Source organism: Neopsephotus bourkii, unplaced genomic scaffold (assembly GCF_033783945.1).
Source record: "Neopsephotus bourkii isolate Nb327-2 ecotype Australia unplaced genomic scaffold, CSIRO-AGI_Nbou_v1 NB_318, whole genome shotgun sequence".
Taxonomy (NCBI): Eukaryota; Metazoa; Chordata; class Aves; order Psittaciformes; family Psittacidae; genus Neopsephotus; species Neopsephotus bourkii.
In genome coordinates this window covers 4,712,511-4,738,564 of record NW_026900826.1, presented here as the reverse complement: position 1 = coordinate 4,738,564, position 26,054 = coordinate 4,712,511, and the positions used below count along the sequence as shown (strand labels likewise).

General features: G+C 38.4%; 1 protein-coding gene across 3 annotated transcripts in view; it reads left to right on the top strand.

Annotated features, from left to right (window-relative positions):
- NEDD4 (NEDD4 E3 ubiquitin protein ligase) overlaps nt 1-26,054 on the top strand; it is a 58,458-nt gene that overhangs the window by 6,694 nt on the left and 25,710 nt on the right. Inside the window, exons 2-5 of one of the 3 annotated variants that reach the window (XM_061347465.1) lie at nt 4,866-4,939; nt 6,562-6,640; nt 7,514-7,552; nt 7,997-8,050. In XM_061347465.1, the coding sequence (XP_061203449.1) occupies nt 4,866-4,939; nt 6,562-6,640; nt 7,514-7,552; nt 7,997-8,050 (246 nt within the window). Of the gene's footprint in view, nt 1-4,865; nt 4,940-6,561; nt 6,641-7,513; nt 7,553-7,996; nt 8,051-11,751; nt 14,079-26,054 lie in introns of those variants that run through there. The other 2 variants (XM_061347464.1, XM_061347463.1) reach the window with 2 other exon arrangements.

The following is a 26,054-nucleotide window of genomic DNA, read 5'->3' as shown; positions in this document are numbered from 1 at the left end:
ACAAAGTATCACAGGCTGGCAGGCATTGGCTTTAAGCTTTAAGTTATTGCTTGTCTACCTATCAGCTCAGAAACTGATTTCATCGCCTTGTTCCATAAGATCTGTTAGTAAACAGATTCATTGTTAAGAGGTTGTGAAAATGGCAAGGGTTAGTAGACCCAGATATTTTTAGCAGTTAATCTTAAATGTGTACTTTAGCATGCACTAATATGACTAACAACAGAATAATGATAAAATCTGAAAGTCCATAATAAGATAACTAACTTGCTGATTCAGCTTTGTAAAGGGTGTTTTGTCTGACTTAGTCAGACTAAGAATTTCTGGACAGCTCAGTCCCTGTAGTATCTGGTAGCCTTATCCCCCCCTTTACCCTACACCACAGCTTTAAAAATGTTGTATAACCTCTAAAAATAAACTCTCTTTTAATTTGTTGGGAGCAAACTAACCGAGATGAACACTCGGTGTCATTTGGATTTCAGTTTTATGCAGCCACTCCCTGGTAGGTTCAGTAGTTTAACAAATAGTTATTTTCCCACACTGTTTTTACCTGATTCATACTGGAGTTCTCGTATTTTTTAAGGGAACACTTCGCAACTGATAGTTTTAATGTTGGAATAATGTTCTTGTATTTTGTATATGATGCTGTGTTGGGGCCATTATTGCATTTCTTTCCCCCTCCAGCCTCCAAAGTGGCTGGCAGTCAAATGTCAAAAGAAGCTGAACATCTCTGCTCCATCTGTACAGACAACCCCTGTATGACTGTGCCCAGAGCTGCTGCCTCTGGTGGGCTGTTGTGTGTGCGTGTTTCTCAAAGCGCATGTCTGTGTTACAGAGCAGCTGGATACTAGGGCATTAAACCTCTGAGATTCAAAGCAGCAGTGGTATTCAGTCCCCTCAGCTGCACAAATTCAGTCTGACCCCTTTCAGTTAATGTCAGGACTGCAAAAGCATGGGTAGGCATTTATGGCCAGAAGAGACCCTTGGGGAGAGAAACTGATCTGAGTGAGCAGTTTCCTAGGCAAGCTGCAGTGGTGCTAGATGCTGCTGGCATCTTCCTGGTTACTCACTAGGTGCCTATCCCTTCCAATGCCACCAGAGCCACTGGGAGCACTGCAGTGGTGGAAAAGAATAGCAAGGTGAGCTTGAGAACATCTGCAGTCAATATAGAAGAGGCACAGGCTGCAGCCTATGTGTTTCTTGGACCACAAAACACTATCCAGTTGCAGCTGCCTGTGGATCTACAGAAGCAGTTACTACTTATCCACCATTTCTTATATGTGTGGCTAGGAAGAGGGCAATAAGGTCTCCTGTGCAAGGTGAATGAAAGAAAAGGTTCAAAACTGCCTTTGAAACCATGAAGGTTTGGTATTGAACCCATTCCTTCTGGATGTCAGAATCAAATATCTGATTCTTTGTCTCTGTGCAGAGCTGTGTAATTTTTGGCTGCATGAGATCAGCTTCAAACAGTCCTGGAACATGGATGTTTGGATGTTCATTTGGAACATATTCGGATGTTCACTGCTTTGCCATCAGTGTGTTTGGGACAGCTTTTGTGAGCTGAGGCAGCAGTTCCTTAGCAATTCTGCCTGTCATCAGTGAGCGGGGAGAAGAGGTCATATGGTCACGGTGCAGATGGGCATCCTGTCCACAGGCCTCTCTGCCTCTTCAGGATGTGCGGGGTTGCAGTATAATGGGACCTTCCAGTGTTAGGCTTTTCTGACTGTGTTTGGGTTGAGCTATCTGAATTTCTCCTGATTTGCCTTGCACATTGGTGTGACAAGAGAATAGGGAACCTAATCTCTTGTAATTAAGTATTGCCTTTACATGTTAGTGTGTTTTTTTTTCCCTGAAGTTTCTAGTCTTTAAAGCTTGGAAAAGAAAGAATTTTAAACTGGTTTTGTTAATCTGCGAGGGTATTTCTACATGGCAGTTCATAAGCAGATGTCAGCTTGCTTAGTTGTGCTGGGCTCCATAAAATTCTGTAGCTGCCCTAGTTTGGCACTGATCCCAAATACATAAAACTGGCAGCAGTGCATGTTTAAATCAACCTTCATCATCCCAGCCTCAGGTTTGCGGCTCCCAGTTTCCTGAGGTTATATACAAAGCAACTTGTCTTTATGTAAAATAGCATTCAAATAAATTCAAGTCTCTATTATGATATAAGTAAACAAGCTGTGTGATTAAGCCTACTTTACAATCTGAGGAGCATAGATCCTGTTTCTGTGATCTCCCCGTGTGCACTAGGTTGATGTCCTGTTAAGCCTGACTGCCCGTGCCCAAAAGCATCTAACTGTCTTTACTTTTCTTATGCTTGAATAGCTGAATGCTCCATCCCTGGCAGTGTTCAAGGCCAGGTTGGATGAGGCCTTGGGTGATATGGTTTAGTGTGAGGTGTCCCTGCCCATGGCAGGGGGGTTGGAACTTGATGATCTTAAGGTCCTTTCCAACCCTAACTATTCTATGATTCTATGAATAAAGCTGGTAGTCTAAGCAACTAAATGCAGATGAAAGGAAATGTATTTGTCTTTTAGGGAGGTTTATCCTATGCTAGTGTCAGCCTTTGCTCTTTTTCAGAGGAGGAGGTGATGAGATTGTTTCTCAAGCTGGGTTCTGTCACTTCGGTCCCATGGGCTGTGACTGAGGAGCCTCTTGCTGGGAGAGGGTAGTGGTGCTATGAGTGAAGTGCGGAAGTGCTCAGTGAGAGCAGAAATGCACAAGTGATACTCCTCAACGTGAGCAGGCTCCAGAGCTAACTGATGTTGAATGTCACGGAAGCCGGGTAATTGATAGGAGCTGAATTGGGTGCTGTTTTGGAATGCAAGGCAAGGGTGGGTATTTTAGGATTTTTGGGATAATACAAAAGTATTAACAATCAGCTCTTCTTTATTCGATGCCAACATAGTTTTATACTTGATTTTCCTTAAATCTAGTCAGTTCTTTTGCTGTCATAAAATATATTGGTAGCATCCTGTGTCACCTTAAAAGCCTGGTCGTGACTCAGAATTTTGAAAGCTTGGGACTGCTACTAGTAGTGCTCAGTGGAGTTGGTTGTTACGTTTTCTTTTCTGAGCTATTGAATTTCCTATGAGGAGACAATTTCCTGGGAGGCAAAGGTGGAAGATAGACTTGATTCGTCAGGAATTGTCTTGGCCAATTGACTGGTCAGTAGGTAGGTATTGTAGATGCTCATCTCAGTCCCTGGCAGACACCTCAGACTATAGAGAGTGGGGTAAACTTTGTTAAAATACATTTTATGTAGTGGTTTGTTTTCAGCTTTACCTTGTTAGCCGGTAGTCGCTGCCTCAGGATCAGCATGCAGTTCTCTCTGTTAGCTTTGCAAACCCCTCCAGTTGGTATTGGTTAGGGAGTCCAGCCCTGTGATTATATAGGAGGCCAATGAGAAAACAAACTTTCTGCCTACAAGTCTCCTTTTGAAAGCACTTTGAATCATATGTGGAATTCATGAATGCCTCAGGGACAACATCTGCTGCTTCACCCATTACTCTTGATATGTTTAACTCCTTAACAACCTAGATTGGTTCAGCTTTCCTCACAAGTGTCTCTGACAAGCCATTGCCTACAAACAGTCCATCTGCAAAGCTTTTTGCCTTTTAGAAAAACGGCTCACTTGTGATCTTCCTCTGACATGGTCACAGCTGTTGGGATTCCCCCCCCTCCCCTTGAATTCAGCAGCTTATCAGATGAGCCATGTAGGACTCTGTGGGGCTATATTAATTAACAGGAGGAGAGTTAATTGCTTATGTCGCTCCTGTGAAGCTGTAATTTGAATAATGTGTACCTGGAACAGTTTCTGGGTTTTAAAAATCTCACCCTGCTGATGGGTCATTTCAGAAATCCCAGTGTTTTAAGTGTGGCCTCTCTGTGCTGTAGGGTAAAAATGGAAGTAAGAATTCTTTATTCTTGCTTTTTTTACCCCCGAGTTCTTTACTGCTTTATTAATATGTTTTGATAAATTTCAGACCTTTTTCATCCCCCAAGGATATAAATTTATGGTCAGAATTTATTTCCCACCCTATGATGAATGCCAAAATACCATTAGGTGAAAATTTTCTTGGTCCGTACGCATTTGCCTGAGTGTTTAATGCGACTCACTTGAATGGCTGGTGGGATGGACGTGGCAGCACATTTGTTGTGTTCCATGTGCACCGAAGATTGTTACACTGGTCAGAGCATGATCTCAAAAAAGGTCCTTGTCTACTCTGTTGAAAAGACAGGTAAGAATTGCCTGCTGAAGAACATGGAGCTGCGTGTGGAAACAGCTCCCAGATGCTTGCCTACCTGGGAGCAGTAGAAGTCACTGGGCTGTATGAATTGGCAGTTAGCAGCTTGAGCTGACTGTTGCCCTAGGAGAAGCTATGTGTGTGCTATGCAGTACATCCATATTGCATCCAGTCTGATACAAGTGTGTTGCAAGGCTCACTGGGGGAATGTGGTTAACTGCTGCTGCTGCAACCGTTTGGAAATTGGGAAAGAAGGTTAACAGTCATGTTGGGCTAAGCACCCTAACTTGAAACAAAATCCTACTCCTTTAGAATGCTGAGAAACAAAAGGAACTTTAAACCCCTCAAACCCTACTGTATTGACTTACACAGTTTTGTGTTTAATTACACATTATGACCCATATCCATGTATCTGGATATGATGGCAGTAAGACTTTAAAAGGTGTAAAGGCAGAATAAATTTGCTACTGAAACTGACATCTATTTCTATAAGGCAAGTAACTGCATTACTTACCTTTCAGTGTAAATTCAAAATGATGCCAAGCATTGTTTTAACTTAAAAATTAAAAATAGGTCTGAAAAACATGTATGAATGCATCTTGAATATGTTCTTTTTCATTTTAGGAGAACACACGAATTGTCAGGGTGAAGATTATAGCTGGAATTGGCCTGGCCAAGAAAGATATCTTGGGAGCCAGGTAAGAATATATGTTGTTAATGTGTTAAGAAACAGCTGCTTTTTTATTTTCTTTCCACAGCTGTTTATATATTAGTAAATCCTGCTGTGTCTCTTTCCAAAAACATAACTATTTTAACTGGTGACCTTACAAAATCATCAGAGACTATATCAATGTGAAGATACCTGTTTTCTTGCCAATGACTCACTTGCATAGATCTTATGCACTGGTAAACAATGTGTGGGAAGGTTTGAGTCTCTTCATGATTAATTAGTTCTGCCATGGAGGATAGATAGACGTATATATCTTTAGGTAGGCTAAGTTAAAGTAACAGTTCAGTTGTAATAAAACCTGTGTCATCTGTGCTTTAAAGGCTTGGAAGGAACACAGTACTAAACACTGGTAGCAACAAGACTATTTCAGCTCAAATTATCTGCAGAGGAACAGCATCCACTAATTGTATAGATGTAGTAAACCAATGCCAGTGGCTGCAGGCTCTGGGTATGTACATATTTGACAGTTAACATTCTGTATAAGGGAAGAAACAATCAAAATACTAACATTCACTACAGGAAAGATCAGACTTTTGAACTGGTAATTGAAATGCCTTTGTAGGCTCCTGTAGAATTGGCAAGTGGCAGCCATGCAGCTTGCACTAAAGCTACTTCTTCTGGCCCATGTGCAGAGGGTCTAGAAAAGTACTGATGGTTTTAGTACTAGTTCTGCTGTCAGCCACTTTGGCATATGTACGGAATGCTGTTATTTTAGCTCTAGCAAAATTGTTATGTGTGACATGAGCTTAGCATTAGCAAAATTTCTCTTGTGATACTCGTATTTTCCCTAAAGTCAGACAGTCTCTGTTCAGTATTTTTTTTCACATGCAGTTTTTGTGCTTTAAACAAAATAGGGCCGCTTTTCTCATCATAACTTAAATATGTGAAAACCGTATGCTCTTTTGCCATGTGGCAGACAGTCTTGGTCACCTTTTGTTACTGATCTGTTTGAGCAGTTAAATGCCTTGGCTCTGTTCATGAAAAGTAGGTAGTCATATAATCTGTTGCTTATTGTACCACAGGAAGGAAAAACCCAAATCTGAGGCAGTAGGCCGTTTTAAGCAATCGTATTAGGACACCTTCATCCACAGAAAAAATCAGGTTAAACTGAATTTGGTTCTGCAAAACTGATAGAACATTTAGTAAAAAATATTGCATGTTCAAGGAAGTATTTCAATTTCCAGTGTTGTAAATTGTTAAATCCAAGAGATTTAATGCTTCAGGTTTTTTCAGTCACAACTGCTTTCAATTTTTTTCAATGTGTGTCTTGTTGAAATGCTTGAGGATTTATTAAACTTGTGCTCATGAGATTGGAACCCTGAAAGGGGGGAGAGAATCAAATTGTAGTGACATACAGACTATAAAATGGCATAGTTACTAACTATGGTCATAATCAGTAACAATGGTCAAATTAGTTTTATCTGTATTTAGAAAATGACTAAGTACAAATGTGTGTGGTGTTCATAAAGTAGCTGTAACTCTTAGTTTCACAGCTTCTATTAATTTAACCCTTTTAAAAATCAACTGCTAATAATGCTGACAAAAAAGGATATACAGCAGCATGCTTATCTTTTTCTTTCCCCCTCCCAGTGACCCATATGTGAAAGTGACAGCATATGATCCAGCGAACGGAGTCCTTACCAGTGTTCAGACAAAAACTATTAAAAAGGTTAGCCATCTAATCTTTGTGGGTGTGGTGGTTTTTTATCGGGCTCTAGAGGAAAAGTTAATACTACAGGAAATATGAGAATTAATGTCACTTGAATGAACGGAATGGGGAAAGGAATGTTCCATGACCTACTCTGTTTCCATGTTTATGGCATTATTTTGGTATTTTCAATAACTATAGTGAAAGGTAGAAAAACACTAAAGAAAATGAGATGAGTACGGAGTTGAAACTATAATGGAAAAAACAGATTTTTCTGATTTTGTGAGATCTTTAATGATACAAGTATCTCTGTTGCTGTACAACTTTTATATCTTAGTTCAAACCATAAAACTGATTGGTAGTGTTTAAATATTAAATCACACAGTCCACCTGAGCCATGATACTACTCCTACTCCTTTCCTGAGAATATAGGCAGGAAAAAGTCAGTATTGGCAATTTATGTTAGATTAAATAAAAATGAAGAGTTGTATACACGAGAGGTAAAGTACTCTTCCAAATTGTTGTTCAGGTAGTGGCTGTGATTTATGTTACAAGATCACTTGTGCATTTTCCCATAGTTAAATTAACATATGAGAGTTCAGAATATCTCTGGTATTTTTTTAAATAGCCACAGTTGAAAGATGTGTTTAGTTGAGCAGGTTATACAGTGTATGGCCTACCTGTGCCTGGGCTGTCTAGATTGAGTGATTTGGCATTTGTTAAGGATTCATAGTTGTTATGTGCAATATCAAGTTTAAAGCTTTTGTACTTTAAGTGGATTGTTACATGGGATAAAACAGATGTGAAAGATCAAAGCATACAACAAAACCAGAATAACCAATACTGTCTTCCTATTTTTTTTTTCCTTTTCTCTAACCACTCCCTGCCATACAGTCCTTAAACCCAAAGTGGAATGAAGAACTCTTATTTAGAGTAAGTGTTTTCTGTAACCTTATTAGTGATGTTGGATATTGTGTTAGCACATTAGGAAAAATGTTTTATTGCTACTTCAGCTTAAAATTGGAAATACATCTATAATTAATGTTCAGAAAGGTTCAGAGGCTGCTTTTCTGACAAATACATTTGCCAGTGTTTTTATTTATGCCAGAGTTAGATTTTTAGTCTTGATGTTACCTTTATTCCTTGAATGTTTAAAAACATGAACATGGAGTTAAAAACAGTTTGGGATAGCCCCAGTCTTGGCTTATTGTTTCCATTAGAAATGTGTTGCACAGTGAATGGCAACAAGATGTAGATTTTCTGTTTAATTTAGTTCTTAAGCCTTTCTTTTGTCCTTCATAAACATAGAGATTTTGCTGAAGACAAATGCTGGTATTCAGCATACATTTTAACTGTTAACATACTTATTTTCCCCAGGTTAATCCTCAGAAACACAGACTCCTTTTTGAAGTATTCGATGAAAACCGTTTGGTAGGTTCTATTCTGTTGGTACTGCAATATATTAAAGTCTTGAATGAAAGTAGGCTCATCTGGATTCAACATGGATAAAAACCCCACACCAACCCCCCTTAACTTCTATGATGAAACCTAAAGCTGAAGGCAGACCTGATTCATTTACTTCACTAACATTACCACACTTTGTGATGCTCTGAAGCAGTTATATTATTATTCCTATCTTCTGATGTACTTTAAGTCATAAAAGCATTGTTCTTTTACAGTGCTTTTCAAATGATATGGCCACATTCTTCAGTGATTTTGAAAGCTCTGCATTGAACATTGATTTTTCCCACAAAGTAGGTGTATTGATACACGGTGTGAGCAGCTTCAGTGTGTCAGGAGTGGCAGGAAAGAAAATGGGGGTGCATTTTCTTTGGAAAACTTAAGTAGATGGTGATTTGTGATCTTGTACATTGGTGTCACTGTCTGTATGGCAGGTCATAAGACAGGGATACCTTGTGCATTTATTTTCTTGGTGAAATCAAAACTCCTCCTCTGCCCATGCTCTCATTTTACTGTGAAGATATCTACTTCTCTATCTTGCTGTCTGTATGTTTTATTGTAAATGAGTAAGGTTGGTAGCAGTACAGTCATGACAATTGCCTCCTTGGGCTACTTCACAGACATTCCTTATCGCTTGAACGTATACCTTTTCCTTCTGCAGTAGTTTGAAACTAATAGGAGGGGTTGAATGATCTTTAGTTTGCTCTCCAACCACAGTTTATTCTGATAGCTGTTATAAAGGATCTCTTTGTGCTTGAATAGTGTGTTGACTATGAAGAATATTTTTTTCCCTCATGCTTTCTATGTATATTCAGTAATCCATTGTATCTTTTATGGAGCTGTTGCTCTGTGAAAGTTGCAAAGAGTGAATGAAAATGTATGTAAATATAAACACAAAACGTCGAGAATAATTATATAGAAGAGGCTTGTTTCTTGGTTATAGGCATTACACAGTGCCCAAACCATTTACTTCTTGACTGGTGGTATTACCTGTCCCAAGTATTGCAAATATGGTCTCTTATTTTATTTTTTTTAATGTAATTTAAAGGGAGTTGCCAGCATTTGTGGCCTACATGGCAAGTTAAATAGGATTTTTCAGGATGCTCAGATGTTCACCTCAGTATGACACAGGCTATAGTGTATTCATGAGGTTGAAGTACTTTGTTCATTAGTCATTGGAACATTACTGCCACCGTCTGGAAGTCAGTAAGCATGATTGGAAAGTCAGAGTCCTGATTTTTTTGGGAGAAGGCCAATGCTTTTCGTTGTGGTTTACACCAAGAGAATTCCGGAGCATTCTTTATCTAATCTAGAGTAGATAAGTTGTTTGGCCTGTTTGCTCAGGGGAGAGGAACCAATAAAACATTTTACTGCCATCAACTTGGAAATGGTGTTTTGTTCCTCTGTATGATTATATTCGGAAATCAAGGCATTGTGACCCCATCAGTCACTGAATAGTTCTACAATAACCCCAATATTTTTCATCTTTTCCACCTCCTCACTTAGTGAATGGAAAGGCTGTCTAGCTATTTCTCTTTAGCTTGCTCTCAGAAACGCTAAGTTTCTATCCCAGATGTCTTGAGCTGTTTTAAATAAGTCAGATTGTTGCCTTAGCTGTGATTTGTTATTTAGCATTGACAAGCTCCCCCACTGTAACTGTTGGGGATAAAGTGAAGCCTGAAATCTTTGCTTTTTACGTTTAAGAAATGTTGCTTTCTTGAAAACCAGGCTCAAGACTTACATTGTCTGATGTTAAGTTTAAATCTGTAATAGCTTTAAAACTTTTCAAATACTGCCTGTCTTGGATTTGGTCAAGAGAACACTAAATATAGTTTGTTCTATGGGCTTGTTGCAAACCATTAGTAGAATAAAGGGCTTGAGCAGTTTGTGGAATCCTCAGGGATGGTTGCCTTTAAAAACGCATTAGAAAAATCTGTCAGGAAGAGCAGTAAGATCACTTATGAGATGGACCAGTGCAGGAAGGGACTAGATGACTTCTTGCTGTCTCTTCCTGTCTTAAAATAACTTGTTACATATTTGTGTATTTCAAAAGAAGGGCCAAATCTGCTGCTGGTGCTGAAGAAGTCAATAATGTTAAGATTTGAATGGAACTATTGGTACTTAGGAAAAAATAATGGTTTTTATTTTATTTAATTCTAATTCAGCAAGATGGAAATCTGTATTTTAAAAGCCATTTTGTGTTGACTAAGTACACTGTAGCTGGCTGGCTATATATACCCAGTTCCAGCTAAGGAAGAGTGACATGATGAGATGAGGTATTTCCCTTAAATCTTAAGCCTGAGTTAACCAAACTATATCAGCTTATTGTTAGAGACTTCTTTATTAAAATTGGAAAACCACTTTGGATCACCTCTTAGGGGAGAAAGGGTTGCTTTGTTGGGCAGAAAAGAAGCTTTAAAGAAATACATCTATTTACTCTTCACTTGCATATCTTAGGGTGGGTTTTGTGGTTGATTGTGTGTTCGGTTTTTGTTTGGTTGGTTTTTAAATATATATTGCTTGAATTTCAAATATAACTTTTTGAAACTGAGACCAAAAGAATCTTTTATGGTATTTTCCTTTCCTCTTCACCCCCCATCACAGCCCCCCATAAACATAAAACATGAGAAGAAGTCCAGTTGGCAAAGCATAATGAAATAAATGAACTATTGTATTTGTTGGCTTTTTATGAATAAGCTAGTATTCATTTATTGCTGCATTCTAATAATGGAATTCAGGTAACGGAGGTTAAGTAAGCCCTGGAGTATCATTAGAAAACAGATTTGTTACTTGCAAACAGGGTACTGTGAATTTGATTCTTGGCTCTTTTTTGGGAAGGAGGTATAAATGTTAATTTTACTGCCTTCTAGCTTAAAATACAGTAAAGGTTAAATAAATATGGAGCAGAAAAAAATCTAGTAGTATGACCTATAAAAGTATAAATGGCCTAGTGTTCTCTTCTGTTTGCACTTTCTCAGCAGCACTAAGTAATTTCGTGTCAGTGCAGTAGTGTTTAGTACAGCATCATATGTAGCTTCTGTATTCAAAAGTACATTTGTAGCCACGTGTTTGGGGTCACCCCCCTCGACCCAATCAAAAAAACCCCCAACATAACCAAACACGCAACAAACCAGCAAACACCCAACAAAAAAATCCCGCTTAAGGTGGATTCGCGATTGTCTTTTTGCCGAAGTCCCACTAGATGCCAGCAAAGGACCTTATCAGACTACAGGAGCCAGTGAAACGTTTTGCAGGCATTCTCAGTGCCATTACTCTTGCGAGAGTTGACAGGATATTGGCTTCTTGACATGCTGATCGGTTTTGTTTTAAATAAAAATTAAACCAAAACAAAAAATACCCATGAATGTATGAGTTTGTATCTAATGATGCAGAATTGCTTCTGTAATTGTGCTTGGGTAATCATATTTTTCTCTGCACATACTTAGCTTTGTGTGCTAAAATATGCATAGCTGCTTATATATTTACATGCCATATTGAACTCTAGTGAATGTCAGCTTACTGTGGGCTTCCAGCAAACAAGAGGTAGTTCAGTTTGTAAGAATAGTTTGTTTCTCTCTACCTTTAATAGCTGTACTGTAGAAAAGTTAATGTATAAAGTAAAAGGTTGAAGTGGTAGGTGGAAAACAAATTTGAATCAGTAATCAGAGTAACTTTTAGTGGTCCTAATTCAGTTGAGCTTCACTGAAAATTACACAATAATTGGCAGGAGAGATTTTACTATGTGCAAATCTTTAGAAAGTGTGATTGCCTCACAGCATGTAGATTGCAAGATAGAGCCAGGTTTCTTTAAAGTGTTATTTAAATAGTGCAGAAAGCCTTCTTTTTCTTTGTCCTTTTTTTTTTTTTGTTTTTAGGGGGGAGGAGGCTTATTTCCCTGGTTTATGCATAATTTAGACCTCAGCAGTTTGCTAGCATGGTTACTATTTGGAAATTGAATCCTAGACTTGATACTCAATTATATGGGACTTCATTCCTACCAACTTCCTGTAATTCTAAACCTATGGGTAAAAATATTAGTAGTCATACGCTGCTGAGGAAAGTACGGACACATTGACTCAGCTCATGCAGCTGCAGCAGGAGTTGCTGTTTTAAACTTGGAAGTACTGGAAGTTTATTATTGTATTCATTTATGCAAATTACAGAAGGTATAATTGAAACAAGGTCAGTAGTGTTTGTCAGTTGTTGCAGCTGAGGTCCTTGGAACATGAGTGCTTTGTAAATGAATGCTTTCTGACTGCAAGCCATCAAAGACGGTCCAGAAACTGCAGTTCAACGAGTCGCTGACTTATTTCAAGAGGTACAGTTGGCTTTTTTTTTTAACACTGGTATTTTGTAGAAATTAGGACAAAGACTGCAACTTCTATGGACTTTTACTGTTGTGATGTACTAGCTCTAGGTTCTGTGCAGCTGCCTGTAGCATTTCTGCTGAAGGATCTTTGTGGGTTTCATTTGCTAACATGCATGGAAATGAGAACAAATGGCACGACGGTTAAGATTGCATTTTGCTACCCAAAGAAGCAACACAGATCCATTATCAGAAACCTCTGAAGATGTTCTGGATAGTAACAATTGCATGTACTTCAAAAAGCTGCAGAACTCTGCACCTAATGTTACACAAATGAAACTGACTCCTAGACAGGTTGCTTATGCACCTGTAATGCCACAAGTAATTAATCAAGAGGAAAGTGCAACTGCTTCTTCACTGCAAATAAAAAAGAGCACTTCACTGCACATTTCCCTGCAGTCTAGAAAGTATAGTGGATGTCTTCGGTCTGGTGATGCTGAACCTACTGGTGACACTTCATTCATTGGTATTGCTAATGAAGGAAATTGTGGTGCTAGAATTGTGGTTGATCATCGATCTAATGATAGCCTTCTGAGCAATACTGTTCTGTGCAATGGCAGCCTTAGCAGTATTGCAGCCAGTGACAGTGGATCGTTCAGCAGTGCTGGCAGTGACTACGGATCATGTGCAAGTACCACAAGTGATGGAGGTTCATATAGTAACAGTGTCATCAGTGACAGTGGTAGTGGCACTCTTTCGACAGGTGATGGTACTTTCTGTAGTAGTATTCATGGTGATTCTTCATATAGAAGCACTGCAAACAAATGTAATCCCTATAGGAGCAGCTCATCTGGAGAAAGTCTGTGTAGAAATAATACTACTTTTGACCAAGATGCTTTGTCAGTAAGGAAGAAAACTAAAATTCCATTGCGACGTTGTTCATCACTGGTTATTTTTCCTAGGAGTCCTTCCAGTACTCCCCCAGCTTCACCAGTAAGCTCAGGTCAACTACCACATAGAGGGTCCTATCAAACATCCCATAAACTAATTATTTCTCCTAGTGACTTGGCACAAAAAGAAGATCAAACCATTTCCAAAGGATTCCTTTCGACAGCAGTCAATGGACTTCGACTGTCTAAAACGGTTTGCTCTTCTGACGAAGTCAGAGACATTCGACCGCTTTACTTGAATCCATCTCTACAGGACAAAAGTCAAATTTCAAATAGTTCCAAGCAGGCAACTTGTGAAGAAGTATCTGATGGCTTCTCATGTGTTTCAGTTCATCTCTCTCGAAGAGCATTTGCATCAAGCAGTGAAATGGTTAATGGCTGTTGCAGTCCAGAGTTAAATCTGAACTCCACTGCAAAATACCCTCACTTAAAACTGGCACGCAGCACATCTGCATGTTTACCCTCAAAAATCGATCCAGAATATCAGATTAATATAAATGAACTAGAAAGACCAAATGCACAGATGAGCAAAACCCACCATGTTTTGCAAAGAAGTGTTTCGCTGGAAGGATCACGTCAAAAAGTTTCTTGCTGTTTATCCAGCAAGTGTCTTAGTGGAAGGACGTCTCAGTTGCACATACAGTTCAAACCTGGGAATGAAGGAAAACCAACTGTTGTTAAGAAAAGATATGGAACCTCTAAAAGGGAAATGTCTAATACTTCTTTGTGGAGGCCCCATAAGGTAAGTGTTCTGGTTTATAGAAAATTTTGACAGTATTTTACAGCTGAAATTTAACTAGAAAATAATAAAATTTATAGTCAAGACTTAGATGCAGTGATTTCAGAATTTCCTAATGGTGTCAAGCTGTCACCATTAGGAAGTTATTTTTCATGCTATCAGTAACATTTGGGGTTTAGATTTGTTTCTTAAAATATGGTAGCATAGGTGAATAGGTCTTACAGTGAAATACTTAATATATAGAACCAATAATTTCCTGTTTACATGAACTCGAGGGGATTTTATTGTCTAGTTATGTGGACATGGGAATTATTTAAACTTAGAAGAAGTTTCATAGTTTTAAATACACAACGTCTCAGAAAATTATTAGTAATTACTGAAATAGCATATAAATGGTTAAAAATGAGTGTATCACTGTAGAGGCTTTTAGGTTTATTTCATATAGGCTTTATTTTACATAACAGTTTGTATGTAGGTTTAAAAATAAGTAATGTTTGAGCAGAGAAACTGTAAATACCATTTGTTTCTGCATACACCCTGAACCACAGGAATTTTCAGAGTTTCCTCTCTTTTTTTTTTCTTTTTCATTTTTTTCTTCCCTCTCCTTCCAACCACTGCTTTAGCCTGAGCCGTGCACTGTAACCTAATACCTCTCCCAACAACATTGCTGTTCAAATTATAGTACTTGGGTCTGGAAGGCTTATATTAAATGTATTTTTCTGGTAATGAAACGCGCGTCCAACTAAACTGCAAAAGTGTGTTTGCTCTTACTAACTCTTCAGGCAGTTTGTTTTCTTAGTGAGGGATAAGCCACAAGAAATGTGGATTTTAAGACTTGTTTAAATAACATTGTGAAGACCTGAATGATCTGACTAGTATATGTTAGTTTTAATTGTGAATTCTGATAAAAGTGCAACAATTAATGTTTACCAGAATTGTTCTAAGATCTCATTCTCTGTAAATTGACACTGCTATAATTTAACACGCTTGTTTAAGGAAAAGGCTTTATGCCAAAGATACACAGTTATGACAGTCCCTTTCTAAACTAGAAGTACAATTACCTTGGAGGTATTAGCTTGTAATTTTCAGTCAGTTGCTGCCCAAAGTGTGTGGTGTTTCTACAATTTTTGATTTCTTAGGAGTTTTGTATCGCTTTTTGGTTGAAAAGAGTTTGAAGAAAAATGCGCTTTTCTGCTTGTATAACTGTGATCTGTGTTTAAGCTTCATGATAAAAATCACAGAGGGTCATAGGTAATCATTACCTATTGGTAATTTGGTAATCACTATTTAGTGATTCCTCATCCTAAAATCAAACTGTAAATTTGATGGTGACTTCCACAATAAGCACAAACAGGTTATGATGTAATTTAAGTAGCCTGGATCTAGTTATTTTTAATATGCATATTGTAAAAAGTGAAACATGTTGAGTCATGCACATCAAGTACATTTCTCATCAACTTGCACTTCTCTGTGTTTAATGTCAGTTGATATGCAAGATATTTTATATGTTAATACTGAGTGAATTTTTAATAAATGCAATTTAAATAGACTCTAAGTTCAGGGACTAAACTGTTGGCAAACATTTCCAGAAAACCTTGCAGGACACTGGACTGACCATAGTTTGTTTCAGTTCCTGGGAGCAGTGTTTACAATGAATTGGCATTAAATCCAAGGAGACTTTTTAAAGTGCGTGACAGAATGCTTCTGTGGTAGTTGAGCGTTTTACTGTGGTACTGTAGCAGCATGTTTCAAGCTTCCTGAATTCTTAAGATTTCATCTTCTGGGAGAGAGAGAAAAGCTTAAAAATAAAAAAAAAAAAAAAAAGGGGGGAAAAAAAGTCTGAATCCCAAATTGTACTTGTTCTCTTGTACTTTTCATATATTTGCAAATATTTTGAGTTGTGCCATGTCTACATACATCTGACACCAGACAAACTGTACACAAAAGAGTTTATAGCAGTGTACTTGTTTCTGATTTCTTTATGCAACAACAGGCATAGGAACCGTTTAGTCCTGAAATGGCCCTCAGAGGATATTTTATAAAAACTGATTTTACTTAAAAACCTGTTATCAAAAAATGGAGAAGTTTCTCACACCAAATCAAGCAAAAAAAATCGTGGTTGACTTTATAGCAGTTCAGCAATTCACTGCAATAGATAAATACTATTTGTATTTGCTATTACAGTCTTTGTGACAAATATAATAGTTTCTATGGCAATCATTTCATTATACAGTCCAGTTAATTACCGTGGTGTATTGTGACTCATTTAAAAATAAACAACTCCCAAAATATTTCTCTTGACTCCAGTTAGTCTGGCCTAGTATATTGATATGCTGAGTCTGGGTTCAAATTTAACAAGATGATACTGGAGTAGCATTTAGTAATGTCAGCTATCTGTGCAGAGCAGTCATGAAATCAAATCAGTGCTTTGGCCAGGGACTCCAGAGTCTGAAGCAGCAAAAGGTCTATGCATTCTTTTCTTACGTGCCTAGCTACTAGCCTTCAGCCACCTTGTATCAGATTTCCTGCTTTCTATAATCAACAGCTTGTTAAAGGCTGACTTAAAAAAAAAAAAACAACACAAAACCAAATCCTAAACAACAACAAAACCCCCAAAACAATCCCCCCCAAACCGACCCTCATTTCCTTTTCTGTGACAACTGCCCTTGGATTATTTTTAATTAAATTGAAGAATGTGGAATGGTGATGGCCCTCATACAACTGCTCAACTTTACTGGAAACACATTGAATAGATTCTGCAGTAGATAGTGGAATTTCACTTATGCAAAGCAGGAGGAAGAGGTAGTTCATGGTTGCAGCACTGACGGCTGCCCTTGACTTTGTATTTCTGTTCTGAGTGTTTTCTCAGGGCATCTGTCTCTTGCTTAGGGTAGAAATAAATCTGCAGCTGAAGCACTTTGACATCACAGGTGTGAATTGGGAAGGTGCAAGTAAGGAAACAGTTTGTGTGTCATCTTAGACCTCTAAACTTCAAGAGGTACAGAGCAAAGCAGAAGCAGTGACTTACAGTTCCACTTCTTGCAGACCATAAATAAGCTTAAAAAAACAAACAAAACCTGTGTTAATCTCTTCCACAAGTGTAATAATATTTTGCTGACATCCCTGTTGACATCAGCCATTCCTTCCCCGTCAGTATCACTGCTGATTACATAATGTGAATATCATAAATGTACTTGCAAATCTGTTTCAGCAACTGTGTACCTTTAAAACAATTTCTTGTACAATTAAGGGAGTCATTATGTTGTTGTCCTTTTGTTTACAAATAATGTAGTAAAGGTTTGTCTCCAGTGACTGAAATACACATTTTTGAAGCAAAAAAAGACTTCAGAGGTGGTGTAGAATAAGCAGAACATTTTTTTCTACTGTCAGGTTTGTGTGAAGAAAACCTCTAGTTGAAACTCTCAAGTTGGGGTTTTTTTACCATGTTCTGGAACTCTGCCTTTTGTATTTGCAAAAGGAGATGCTACTTGGATCTTTCAGTACTAAATGTGTATTTTGGACAAAATGTGTGTGAGGATGGCTCTCTTTTCTAACTTATTTCCCAGCTGTTCTGAATATGCTGAGGGGACTAGAACTTGGCCTGGAAGATACCGTTTCCCTTGATAAATGCTATCCACAAGTTAGCACTGAATAGTCTGAGGTTGTCTTCTCTCTTGGATCCTCTTTAAGTATAGAGCTTCTCTCTTAGCAAAAATCCTTCACAGATGATAATGGCTCAACCAGAGAGAAGTGCCAAGAGAAGGGGAAGACAACTGTGGCTTGCCTCCATCTTTGCTTATTTAGTAAAGGAGCCACATGGATGGGGATTGATGTCCCAGATCTGGGAAAAGGAAGTGAGGTGGAAAAGGGGCAGGTGAAGCAAAAGATTACAGAGGCGGTACATGACAAAGCTGTTGTGTTATTGTGCTATAATAACCTCCTCACCTAAAAATTTTCATATTGTTTAGTATTGCACATCTTGAAGGATCTTACAACATGTTCCATTACATACCTGCCCTTATAAAAAGTCCCTTTCCAGCTTTCTTGTAGGCCTCCTTTAGGTATTTGTTTAAATACAAGTCCATCTTGCTCAAATGCAGAGTTTTGTTATGGCTTCTTCACATTTCTTCATGCCTTTACTTTTTGATTAGCAGTCTTCTTCAAGGAGAGAAAAAGATTACACACAAAGGATGTGATAAACCTTACAGCCAGGACTAGCTGCAAACAGTTGCCACGTGGAAGAATTAGCGAAGGAAGCAGTTAATGTTATTTGGTATCGGCTCCATCCCAAAGGTTCTTTTTCTGTCAGTTTTACCAAGTTGTGTTTGGCAGCAGTGAACCATATGTAACTTTCAGAATATGATCATGCAGTAAGGAACAGTGTCAGGGCAGAACACTTGAATAACCCTGTAAATCAAAGCCTGAGCACTTTGTAGTCACCAGCAAACACTACATGTACATATTAAGGGTAGTTTTATTTGACTGTACTCTGCAGAAATTGTGATTAACCTCTTTGTGTTTATAGCCTGCAGCTGAACTCATTTGGGTAGGTTTCTCATGCTAACAAAAGAGGAAACTAAAACTGCAAAACCATGCAGAGTAGACCTCCTGAACAGCTTATATAAAAAATTATCCAGCCTTCAGGTTGTTTCACGTCCTTTTCATCTACCAGGAAAGAATGGGAAGCATTGATGGTGTGGCTTCTTTAATATAGCCACAAGCTATAGTTATTTTTCTCTTAAGACTCAGTATATGTTTAAGAATGTGTTAAAGTAAAACTTGTTCCCAAAGCAAGATAGAGATACTCTTCCTTTTACACCTGAGTAGCCAGTAACTTGGAGGCTTTCAGATATGAGACCATAGTCATGACTAACTTTTTAATAGTATTTTTGTTTTCTATGAGAGGTTAGATTAATGGTTTGGGTTAAACAAAAACATTCCATGGAAAATGTTATGGTGATGTAGAAATTGGTCTTTGTAAGCATGGCAGCGTAAGACAGAAGCCCTAACAGACTAATAGCACCTGCAGGTATCCTCCCAAGAATTGTCAAGAAGCTCAGCTATAAAATTGTTGAAATACTAACTATAATGAATAATTTTTCAATCTATTAGATTTTCTGACTGAAATTTCTGACTGACTATGCTGGCACTTTAAAATGACCAAAAGGGCATCTACGGGCAACAGGCCAGTCTGGAAGAAAGAGTGCAGGGAATAGATTTAGTAGACACATGACATGCTTTGTGTTTATAAGGAGAGAGAACTGCTTTCAGAAAAGGATGTTTTGTCTTAAACTCAAGCTAAGCAAAGTTGGGCGAGTTGGTTCATGCAGGACACTGAGCTTGTAAAAATACTCAACATGAGCCTTTAGCAGAAGTTCTGAAAAATACTCTCAAGACATTAAGTGCAGATAAATAGCTTCCTCAGTCATGACCACTAATTAAAACTAAAGTGAGAATTGCCACCTCTGAAGTTACAGAAAATCTCATGGTAGGGGCTAGACGGTAGAAATGACAATTTGAAAATCAGTGTTGATAATTGCCAAATGCTGCACACAGTGGAAAACCAGCTGAGGATGCGAGCGTGGTAATCACTCCCATACTGGCCAGAAGTGTTTTATGCCATGGTGAGTGACTTGTGGAAAATGTCAGCTTGAATCTTGTTGACAGTTGAAAGGCAGACAGAAGGTCAGGATTTATTAGGAAAAGAATAAGCTAACAAAATGAAAAACACCTTTCTGGAGTTGTACAAATCCACACGTGTGCATGGCATGCTTTTTTTTTTATAATTTTTTTTGTTAGGAAACGTTTAACAAAGCTGGAAAAAGTAGCAGGAGTGGTCACAGGACTGGGCTAAGTTGTATGTGAGGAGACACTAAGTAGGCCAAGGGGGGAGTAAAGCAAAGTGGTGTGAAAGCAGTTTTATAAAATGGTAGTTCATGGGGGGTGAATTTAAACAGACAATCCACTCTTATAAAACAAGTGTGTCCTCCTATGTGTTGCTGAGCTCACTGCTGCAAGATGTTGTACATACCAAAGTAGAAATGAGTTTCTGGAAGAGGTTGAATAAGTTGAAGAAAGGTCCATCAAAGAATATTACATTCTCAATATGTATTTTAACATCAGGATCAGAAAGTCCATGACCCCTTACCCATTAGAAATGGGGATAAATCAGAGGAAGTACTATTCATAACTGCTGCTTTCATTATTTCCTTCAGCATCTGCTCTTGCCCGTTATTAGGGAAAGGATACAAAGCTTCACAGAACATTAATCTCACTACAAAGCTCTTTGGTGCTTGCTCAGCCCTTGCAGCCACCTAGGATCAAATGATAGAAATGCTCTTTGGTGTTCTCCTCTCACCCTCGGCTGAAGGTGGTGTGCTGTGTTGTAACACATATTTTCTCATCTTCCTGAAGTGGATGACTTTCAGAGACTGAGCAAGCAAGCAGGTTAAACTGACTGGCGTTTCCAGGGGAGTCATTGCTTACAACTGACTTTCACCTTTGCCTGAAGGGGACTGCTCTGCATTTCTCTTAAATGTCTCTGTTTCGAGTGAACTTTCTTCCTCACTCCCTGTGATGAACAGGATGTGCTGATTTGGGAATACAGCCAATAAAATGTTTGTAGCTCATGTCAGTGTTAGTTTATGGATCCATAATAATCTCCATTTCAAGAGAGTACATTACTCTTTTTAACTTTATTCTTTCGTTGCGGCGGTTTAGGGTAAACTGAAAAGTCTACAGATAGATGTGGTTATAGTTTAGACCTTGGGCCACTGTATCAACTGTAATGTAAGCAAGCAGAATTTAAGGAGGACATCAGGAAGTTTCTGGCTGAAATTACATATAAACTTGAATTGGAGTAATTGAAGTTGGGGCATATTAAAATGCAAATGGGACACTGCAGCTACTCAGTAAGAGGAATGTGGGAAGAGACATAGAACTGGATTCTTTTAGACCTGGATGATTTCTCTGGCAATCTGTGATTTTCCTAGCATAAGAGAGAAGACCTTGTTCGGAAACGTGAAAGCACAGGGCTTTTCAAAGAAAAAGGTTTCCAGAATTTAGCATGAACTTTACTTACTTTTTAATAGTTTCTGTCTTAGCCAGTTTTTGTAGTAATCATTGTTTCTAGGAAGTTCAGCTTGGGATAAATACTTGGCTTATAAAGAACAAATCCAAAGTGGTTAAAATCTGGTAAATTACAGGCCAATAAAACTGATGGGAAGTGTAATGTGACTTTAGTAAGAGATGTTGAGCTTATCTGAAATAAATTGTGATACCACTTTTGTTGTAAAGTGATTGTGGGTGGATTATTTGTGTTGTTGGTTTGTGTCATAGAGGTTGAGGCATCCAAGGTCACTTCACACAGGTTTTGGACAGATAGGATTTATAAGTTGAGCACAGCACAGCTTAAAACAAACCAGGAAGTTCTGTTGTAGTCCTGTCATCTGTCTGAATTTAGGGCTGGCAGCAGTAGGTGTAGGCTTGGAGCTGGAACAGGTCCGTAGGTAGGGCTTGGGGCTCCTATTCAGGTTGATGGTGGCTGAGGACACATGTAGAGCACAGAAGAGCATGGAAAACTGCACCGTGGCTGGCAGTGGCCACTGGCTGAGTGCTGGTGTGAAGGCACAGGGAATTCCTGAGTTAGTGTTGATGTTGAATTTGGATCAGCAGTAGCTCAGAACAGTAGACTGTAAGAACACTTTTGAAAACTGCTGGACTAACTCTGGAGTAGGCTGAGGCCGTTCACCCTGCATCTGGCCCTGCTGTAGGTCCGTGTTCACAGAGGTTTGTTCGCAGGGGTCAGTTACTTGTACCACCAGGGCCAACCCTTGAACATTATATTCAGGACTGGAAAAAGAAGCAGCTTCCAGGTACAACATGATTTATTATCTATGTGGCACTGTATTGGACTTCATGAACTTCCCAGGAGTGAGACCATGATGCAGAGATGCACTGATTGCCTGTCTGCATTTTGGAGGCAGATGGTTTGCCTTTGAATTATTTTTTAGTTTTATATTCTGCTTGTTCCGTCCTGCTCTGAGTAACAAAAAGCTGTCTGTGTAATGAGTCCTTTGGCTGGGTGTGTTAATTGGCCAGTGAGGTTAGCGTCTGTCATAATTTGGTTTACCTGATGTGTATTTTAGGGAGCAAATTACACATGTGGTTTAATGTTTGATAGAGGCTTACATATTTTTGACTATTTTAAGCTTTATAATGTTAACTGGTGAAGGTGAAAATGCACCTGGAATTGGTACTGCGTGAGTTTGTTTTCAAGCTTTATTTGGAGTCTTCAGATCTGGCACAAAAGCTTCTGCAAACAGATGCAGAAGTTTTCTGGTTTATGCTACTATGAAGTTAACTGACTTGATGTCAGGAAATGGCTTGTTGAAAAAGTACCTAATTAAATATTTGGTACTGTTTTCTAGTACTTCTTCTAGGTTTGGTTGGTTTAACACAGGAGGCCAAATCTAGATTGGCTCTTCATAAAATGAAATATTCCTGCTTTTCTTATATGGTAGCTTATTGGGCACATATGTCCATAAAACAAAGGGAACTCAAATTCCTGATGAATAAAATATACTTGTTACTAGCTTTTGACTTGTTCTCTGTTTATGTTGTGCTTAAGTTTGCTTGGTTATATTAGACAAGTTCCTGCCTTCCTCTTACCTATGTGAGAATCCTTGTACGCAAAAAAAAGGGAAAGCAAGCCGTCTGAACTTGCTTTGTTAATGAACTTTTAAGCACAGCTCAAGCTCTCAAAGTAGCAAACACTCAGTGGAGTAATAATTACTGTAGACTAAATATGAACTGGTTCTATATAAAAAGTGTAAGCTGTAAGTGGAGAAACACATGACACTTTTGCGCTCGTCTTTTTAGAGAAGCAGTTATCTGAAAATATCTGAAGCAGGGGAGAATTAGTGAAAAGAACTTGCGTGTCATTTCTAAATGCTGTCTGTTAAACAGATGGTGAAACTGCTGAGGCATGTTATGCTGATACCTTGCTGTTGAAGCAGCCAGCAGGGCTGAAGGTCCTGCAGAAACACGTGTTGCATTATAACTGTTGATCTAACAGTACGTATTTTCTCTACTTTGAAAATGCTAATAGGTTCTGATGTCTCAGTATCATACCCTTGGCCATAGGTGACAACTAAACAGAAGTGCCTACATACCATTAAAAATATTCTCCTCACCTTCTACCTCTTCTCCTTAAAAATACCCGAGTCTGTAATGAATTCCACACGTCAAACTATGTCACTTTGCAAGATAGAAACATTACTTTTAGAATCTGAGAACCTGGTAAGATCTTAACATGATGATTGAATTTTGCATTTTTGAAACTGTTATTTTCCTGTGATGAATAGCACATGCTGGCAGTATTTTATGGAAGAAAATTCACTTTTCTTGATTTAGAGTTCAAGAGAACCAAAGAATATGCTCAGCACAGCATGAGAAGAAAAATTCGTCAAGTTGCTAGTATAACTCAGGAAAGTTATTTGGGTTTTTTTTCATTCTCATCAAGCTTGTAACTAATGTTGATGTTTGGGTGTTTAAGCAAGAAGAATGTTGGTTTTATAAGGAGTCTATTGAGCTCTTGTTTTCTCAAGCAGCGATAGTCCAGATCACTGTTTGTTTTTTCAATTTGAATTGATACTTATATTCCCTCCAGTAAAAGCTGTACGCTTTCTCATTTGGCCATACTGCTGTAGATTTCTGCGCGAAGGCCGGCTTAGGCACAACACGCTGCCTGTTCAGTCAGAAAAAGACTGGAAATATACTTAGGTTCTAATTCATGCGCTAACACCAACAAAAATCAGTCACACAAGTTGGTAGAGAAAATATCTCTTATTTCAGCACCCTAGTCCTATACAAGAGCTGTTTCAGAAGGCACTGTGGTGAATCCAGCAATTAAGAAAGGCATTAAATTCAGCTGTCTTAAAACATAAATTGATAAATTTACAGATTAAAACATAAATGATGAATTGCAGGTAATGTGCTCAGTACTGCTCTTAAGTGTGTGACTCAGATAAGCATGTCTGTTTAAAATCTATTTCTATCCAGTTTCTGATGGAAATTGCAGAAAAATAATCCAAAATCTTAACTGTTAAGGCATATTAAATATATTTTCTTGAAATAGATGAAAATGAGTTTTGGGCTGGATTACTTTTGGTGCTTTTCCTGTTTGAGCATTCACTTTGGCATTGAACTACAGTTCTTTAAATGAATTGTATACAGCAGATGTCTGTCCTCACATGTTTTTAATAACTTTCTATAGACTAAACCAGTGAATCAGAAAACTAAAAGGCCTCTTTGTTAGTGTACTGTATCATTAATTAAGGTTTATGCACTTATGGTTTGGCAAGCAGAAAGTTTGAGTTCTCTGGCTGTTAAGAAATTAGAAGTTGACAAGAACAACTGACCCACTTGTCTGTCTTGAAAAAACTGTGATGCTTGCTCTCATGAAATGGAGATCCAAACATTTTCAGCTCCATTGGCATTTAATTGTTACTGCGTGTGATGTCTGTTTCAGAGGTTCTTTGGCACGTCTTTGAAGGCAGTTAAATCAGCTTGTCACAGTGAGGCACATTGCTAAAGAGCATTCCTGCTATCTGATTTATGTGTTAGTTGTTTGGAGGTCAACAAAAATCCTCCACTGGAGGATTTTACTCTCTGGCTGGAGGAGAAAGTACTGTTAAAGGTTGGTTATCGAGGCTAGCTCTGCTAAAAATAGCAGAAGAGGCAGCAGAATAATAAAGTGAATAACAGGAGCGGAGCCCGTACTAAAATAATGCTGGTAACAAACACAATGTTCTGAGGTTTTCTGAAATACAGCAGACTTTTGTCCCACATTCCAGTAATTTATTTGAAAGGCATGTTCCACTTGAGGGTTGCCAAGAACTTTACAAATACTAAGCCTTTTAACATGTCTAAGGTATGTGCCGTGCCATTTTAAAAAGAACCTCATAGGCAAAAATGATAGCTATATTTTTCCAGAACCCTGTGGTCTGTAATAATACAGAAAGTTTTCCCTCAGTAGTTCAGGGAAGCTTCAGACTCTTCAGGTATGAAAACCTGTTAAAGATACCTATTTCAAATGAGTTTGTGAACTGAAAAGGTGGGTGTTTTGTCTCTATTTCCACTCCCCCTTCAAATCTGAATGTAAGACATACACACTACGAATTCAGTCTGAAGGTGTGCATCCCTAAAGTTCTAGCACCTTATTATCTATGACAAGCTCTGCAGACTGGTTGTGCTTTTTTGGAGGTACAAAAATTTTATACAGATGTGAGACACTGGTTCTCCATATACACGTATAATTTAAAGATGAAACAGACAAACACAAGAGAACACAGCTAAAGAAAAAGGTACCAGAATTATTAAAGGAGAAAAAACTGCTTCAAGAAATACCTGTAGGCGTTAATGTCAGAGCTCTTTGAATGGAGAATGGCATCAGTGGGACAAAAAGTGAGCAGGCTTGGACTGGAGCTTTAATACTTTAGAACACTGTCATTGAAAACTAAAACCATAGTTGTACTAGAAGAGAAGTGAGAGGCCCTAAGGTGAAGGGAATGGGTGTCAGTGAGATGCAGAGCCTCATAGTGGAAAGTTTTTGTGGAAGAAGGCCATCAGGATCCTTGGGTGGTGAGTTCGATTAAAAGCTTGTGGTGCACCAGCAGTCTGAGGAAAGAACAGGCACCGATTCTTTTGTTAGCTGGAAAAATCAGGAGGATCAGAAACCCGGCTACGCCGTTGATGACTTCTGCAGTTTCTTACTCTGCCAATGCAAAGGAACGCAGTCTTGTTACAGAGCAGACTTTTGAAAAATGCCATAGGCTTATACATACCTTTTAAAAATTTCATGCCCTCTTGATTTTAGCACACAGGCAGTGATATGCCTTCATGTTAAATGACCCATGTAATATGTTTTCCTGTTTTGATGGAGGGTTGCAAAGGCTTTCAGATCACAACTGAACTTGA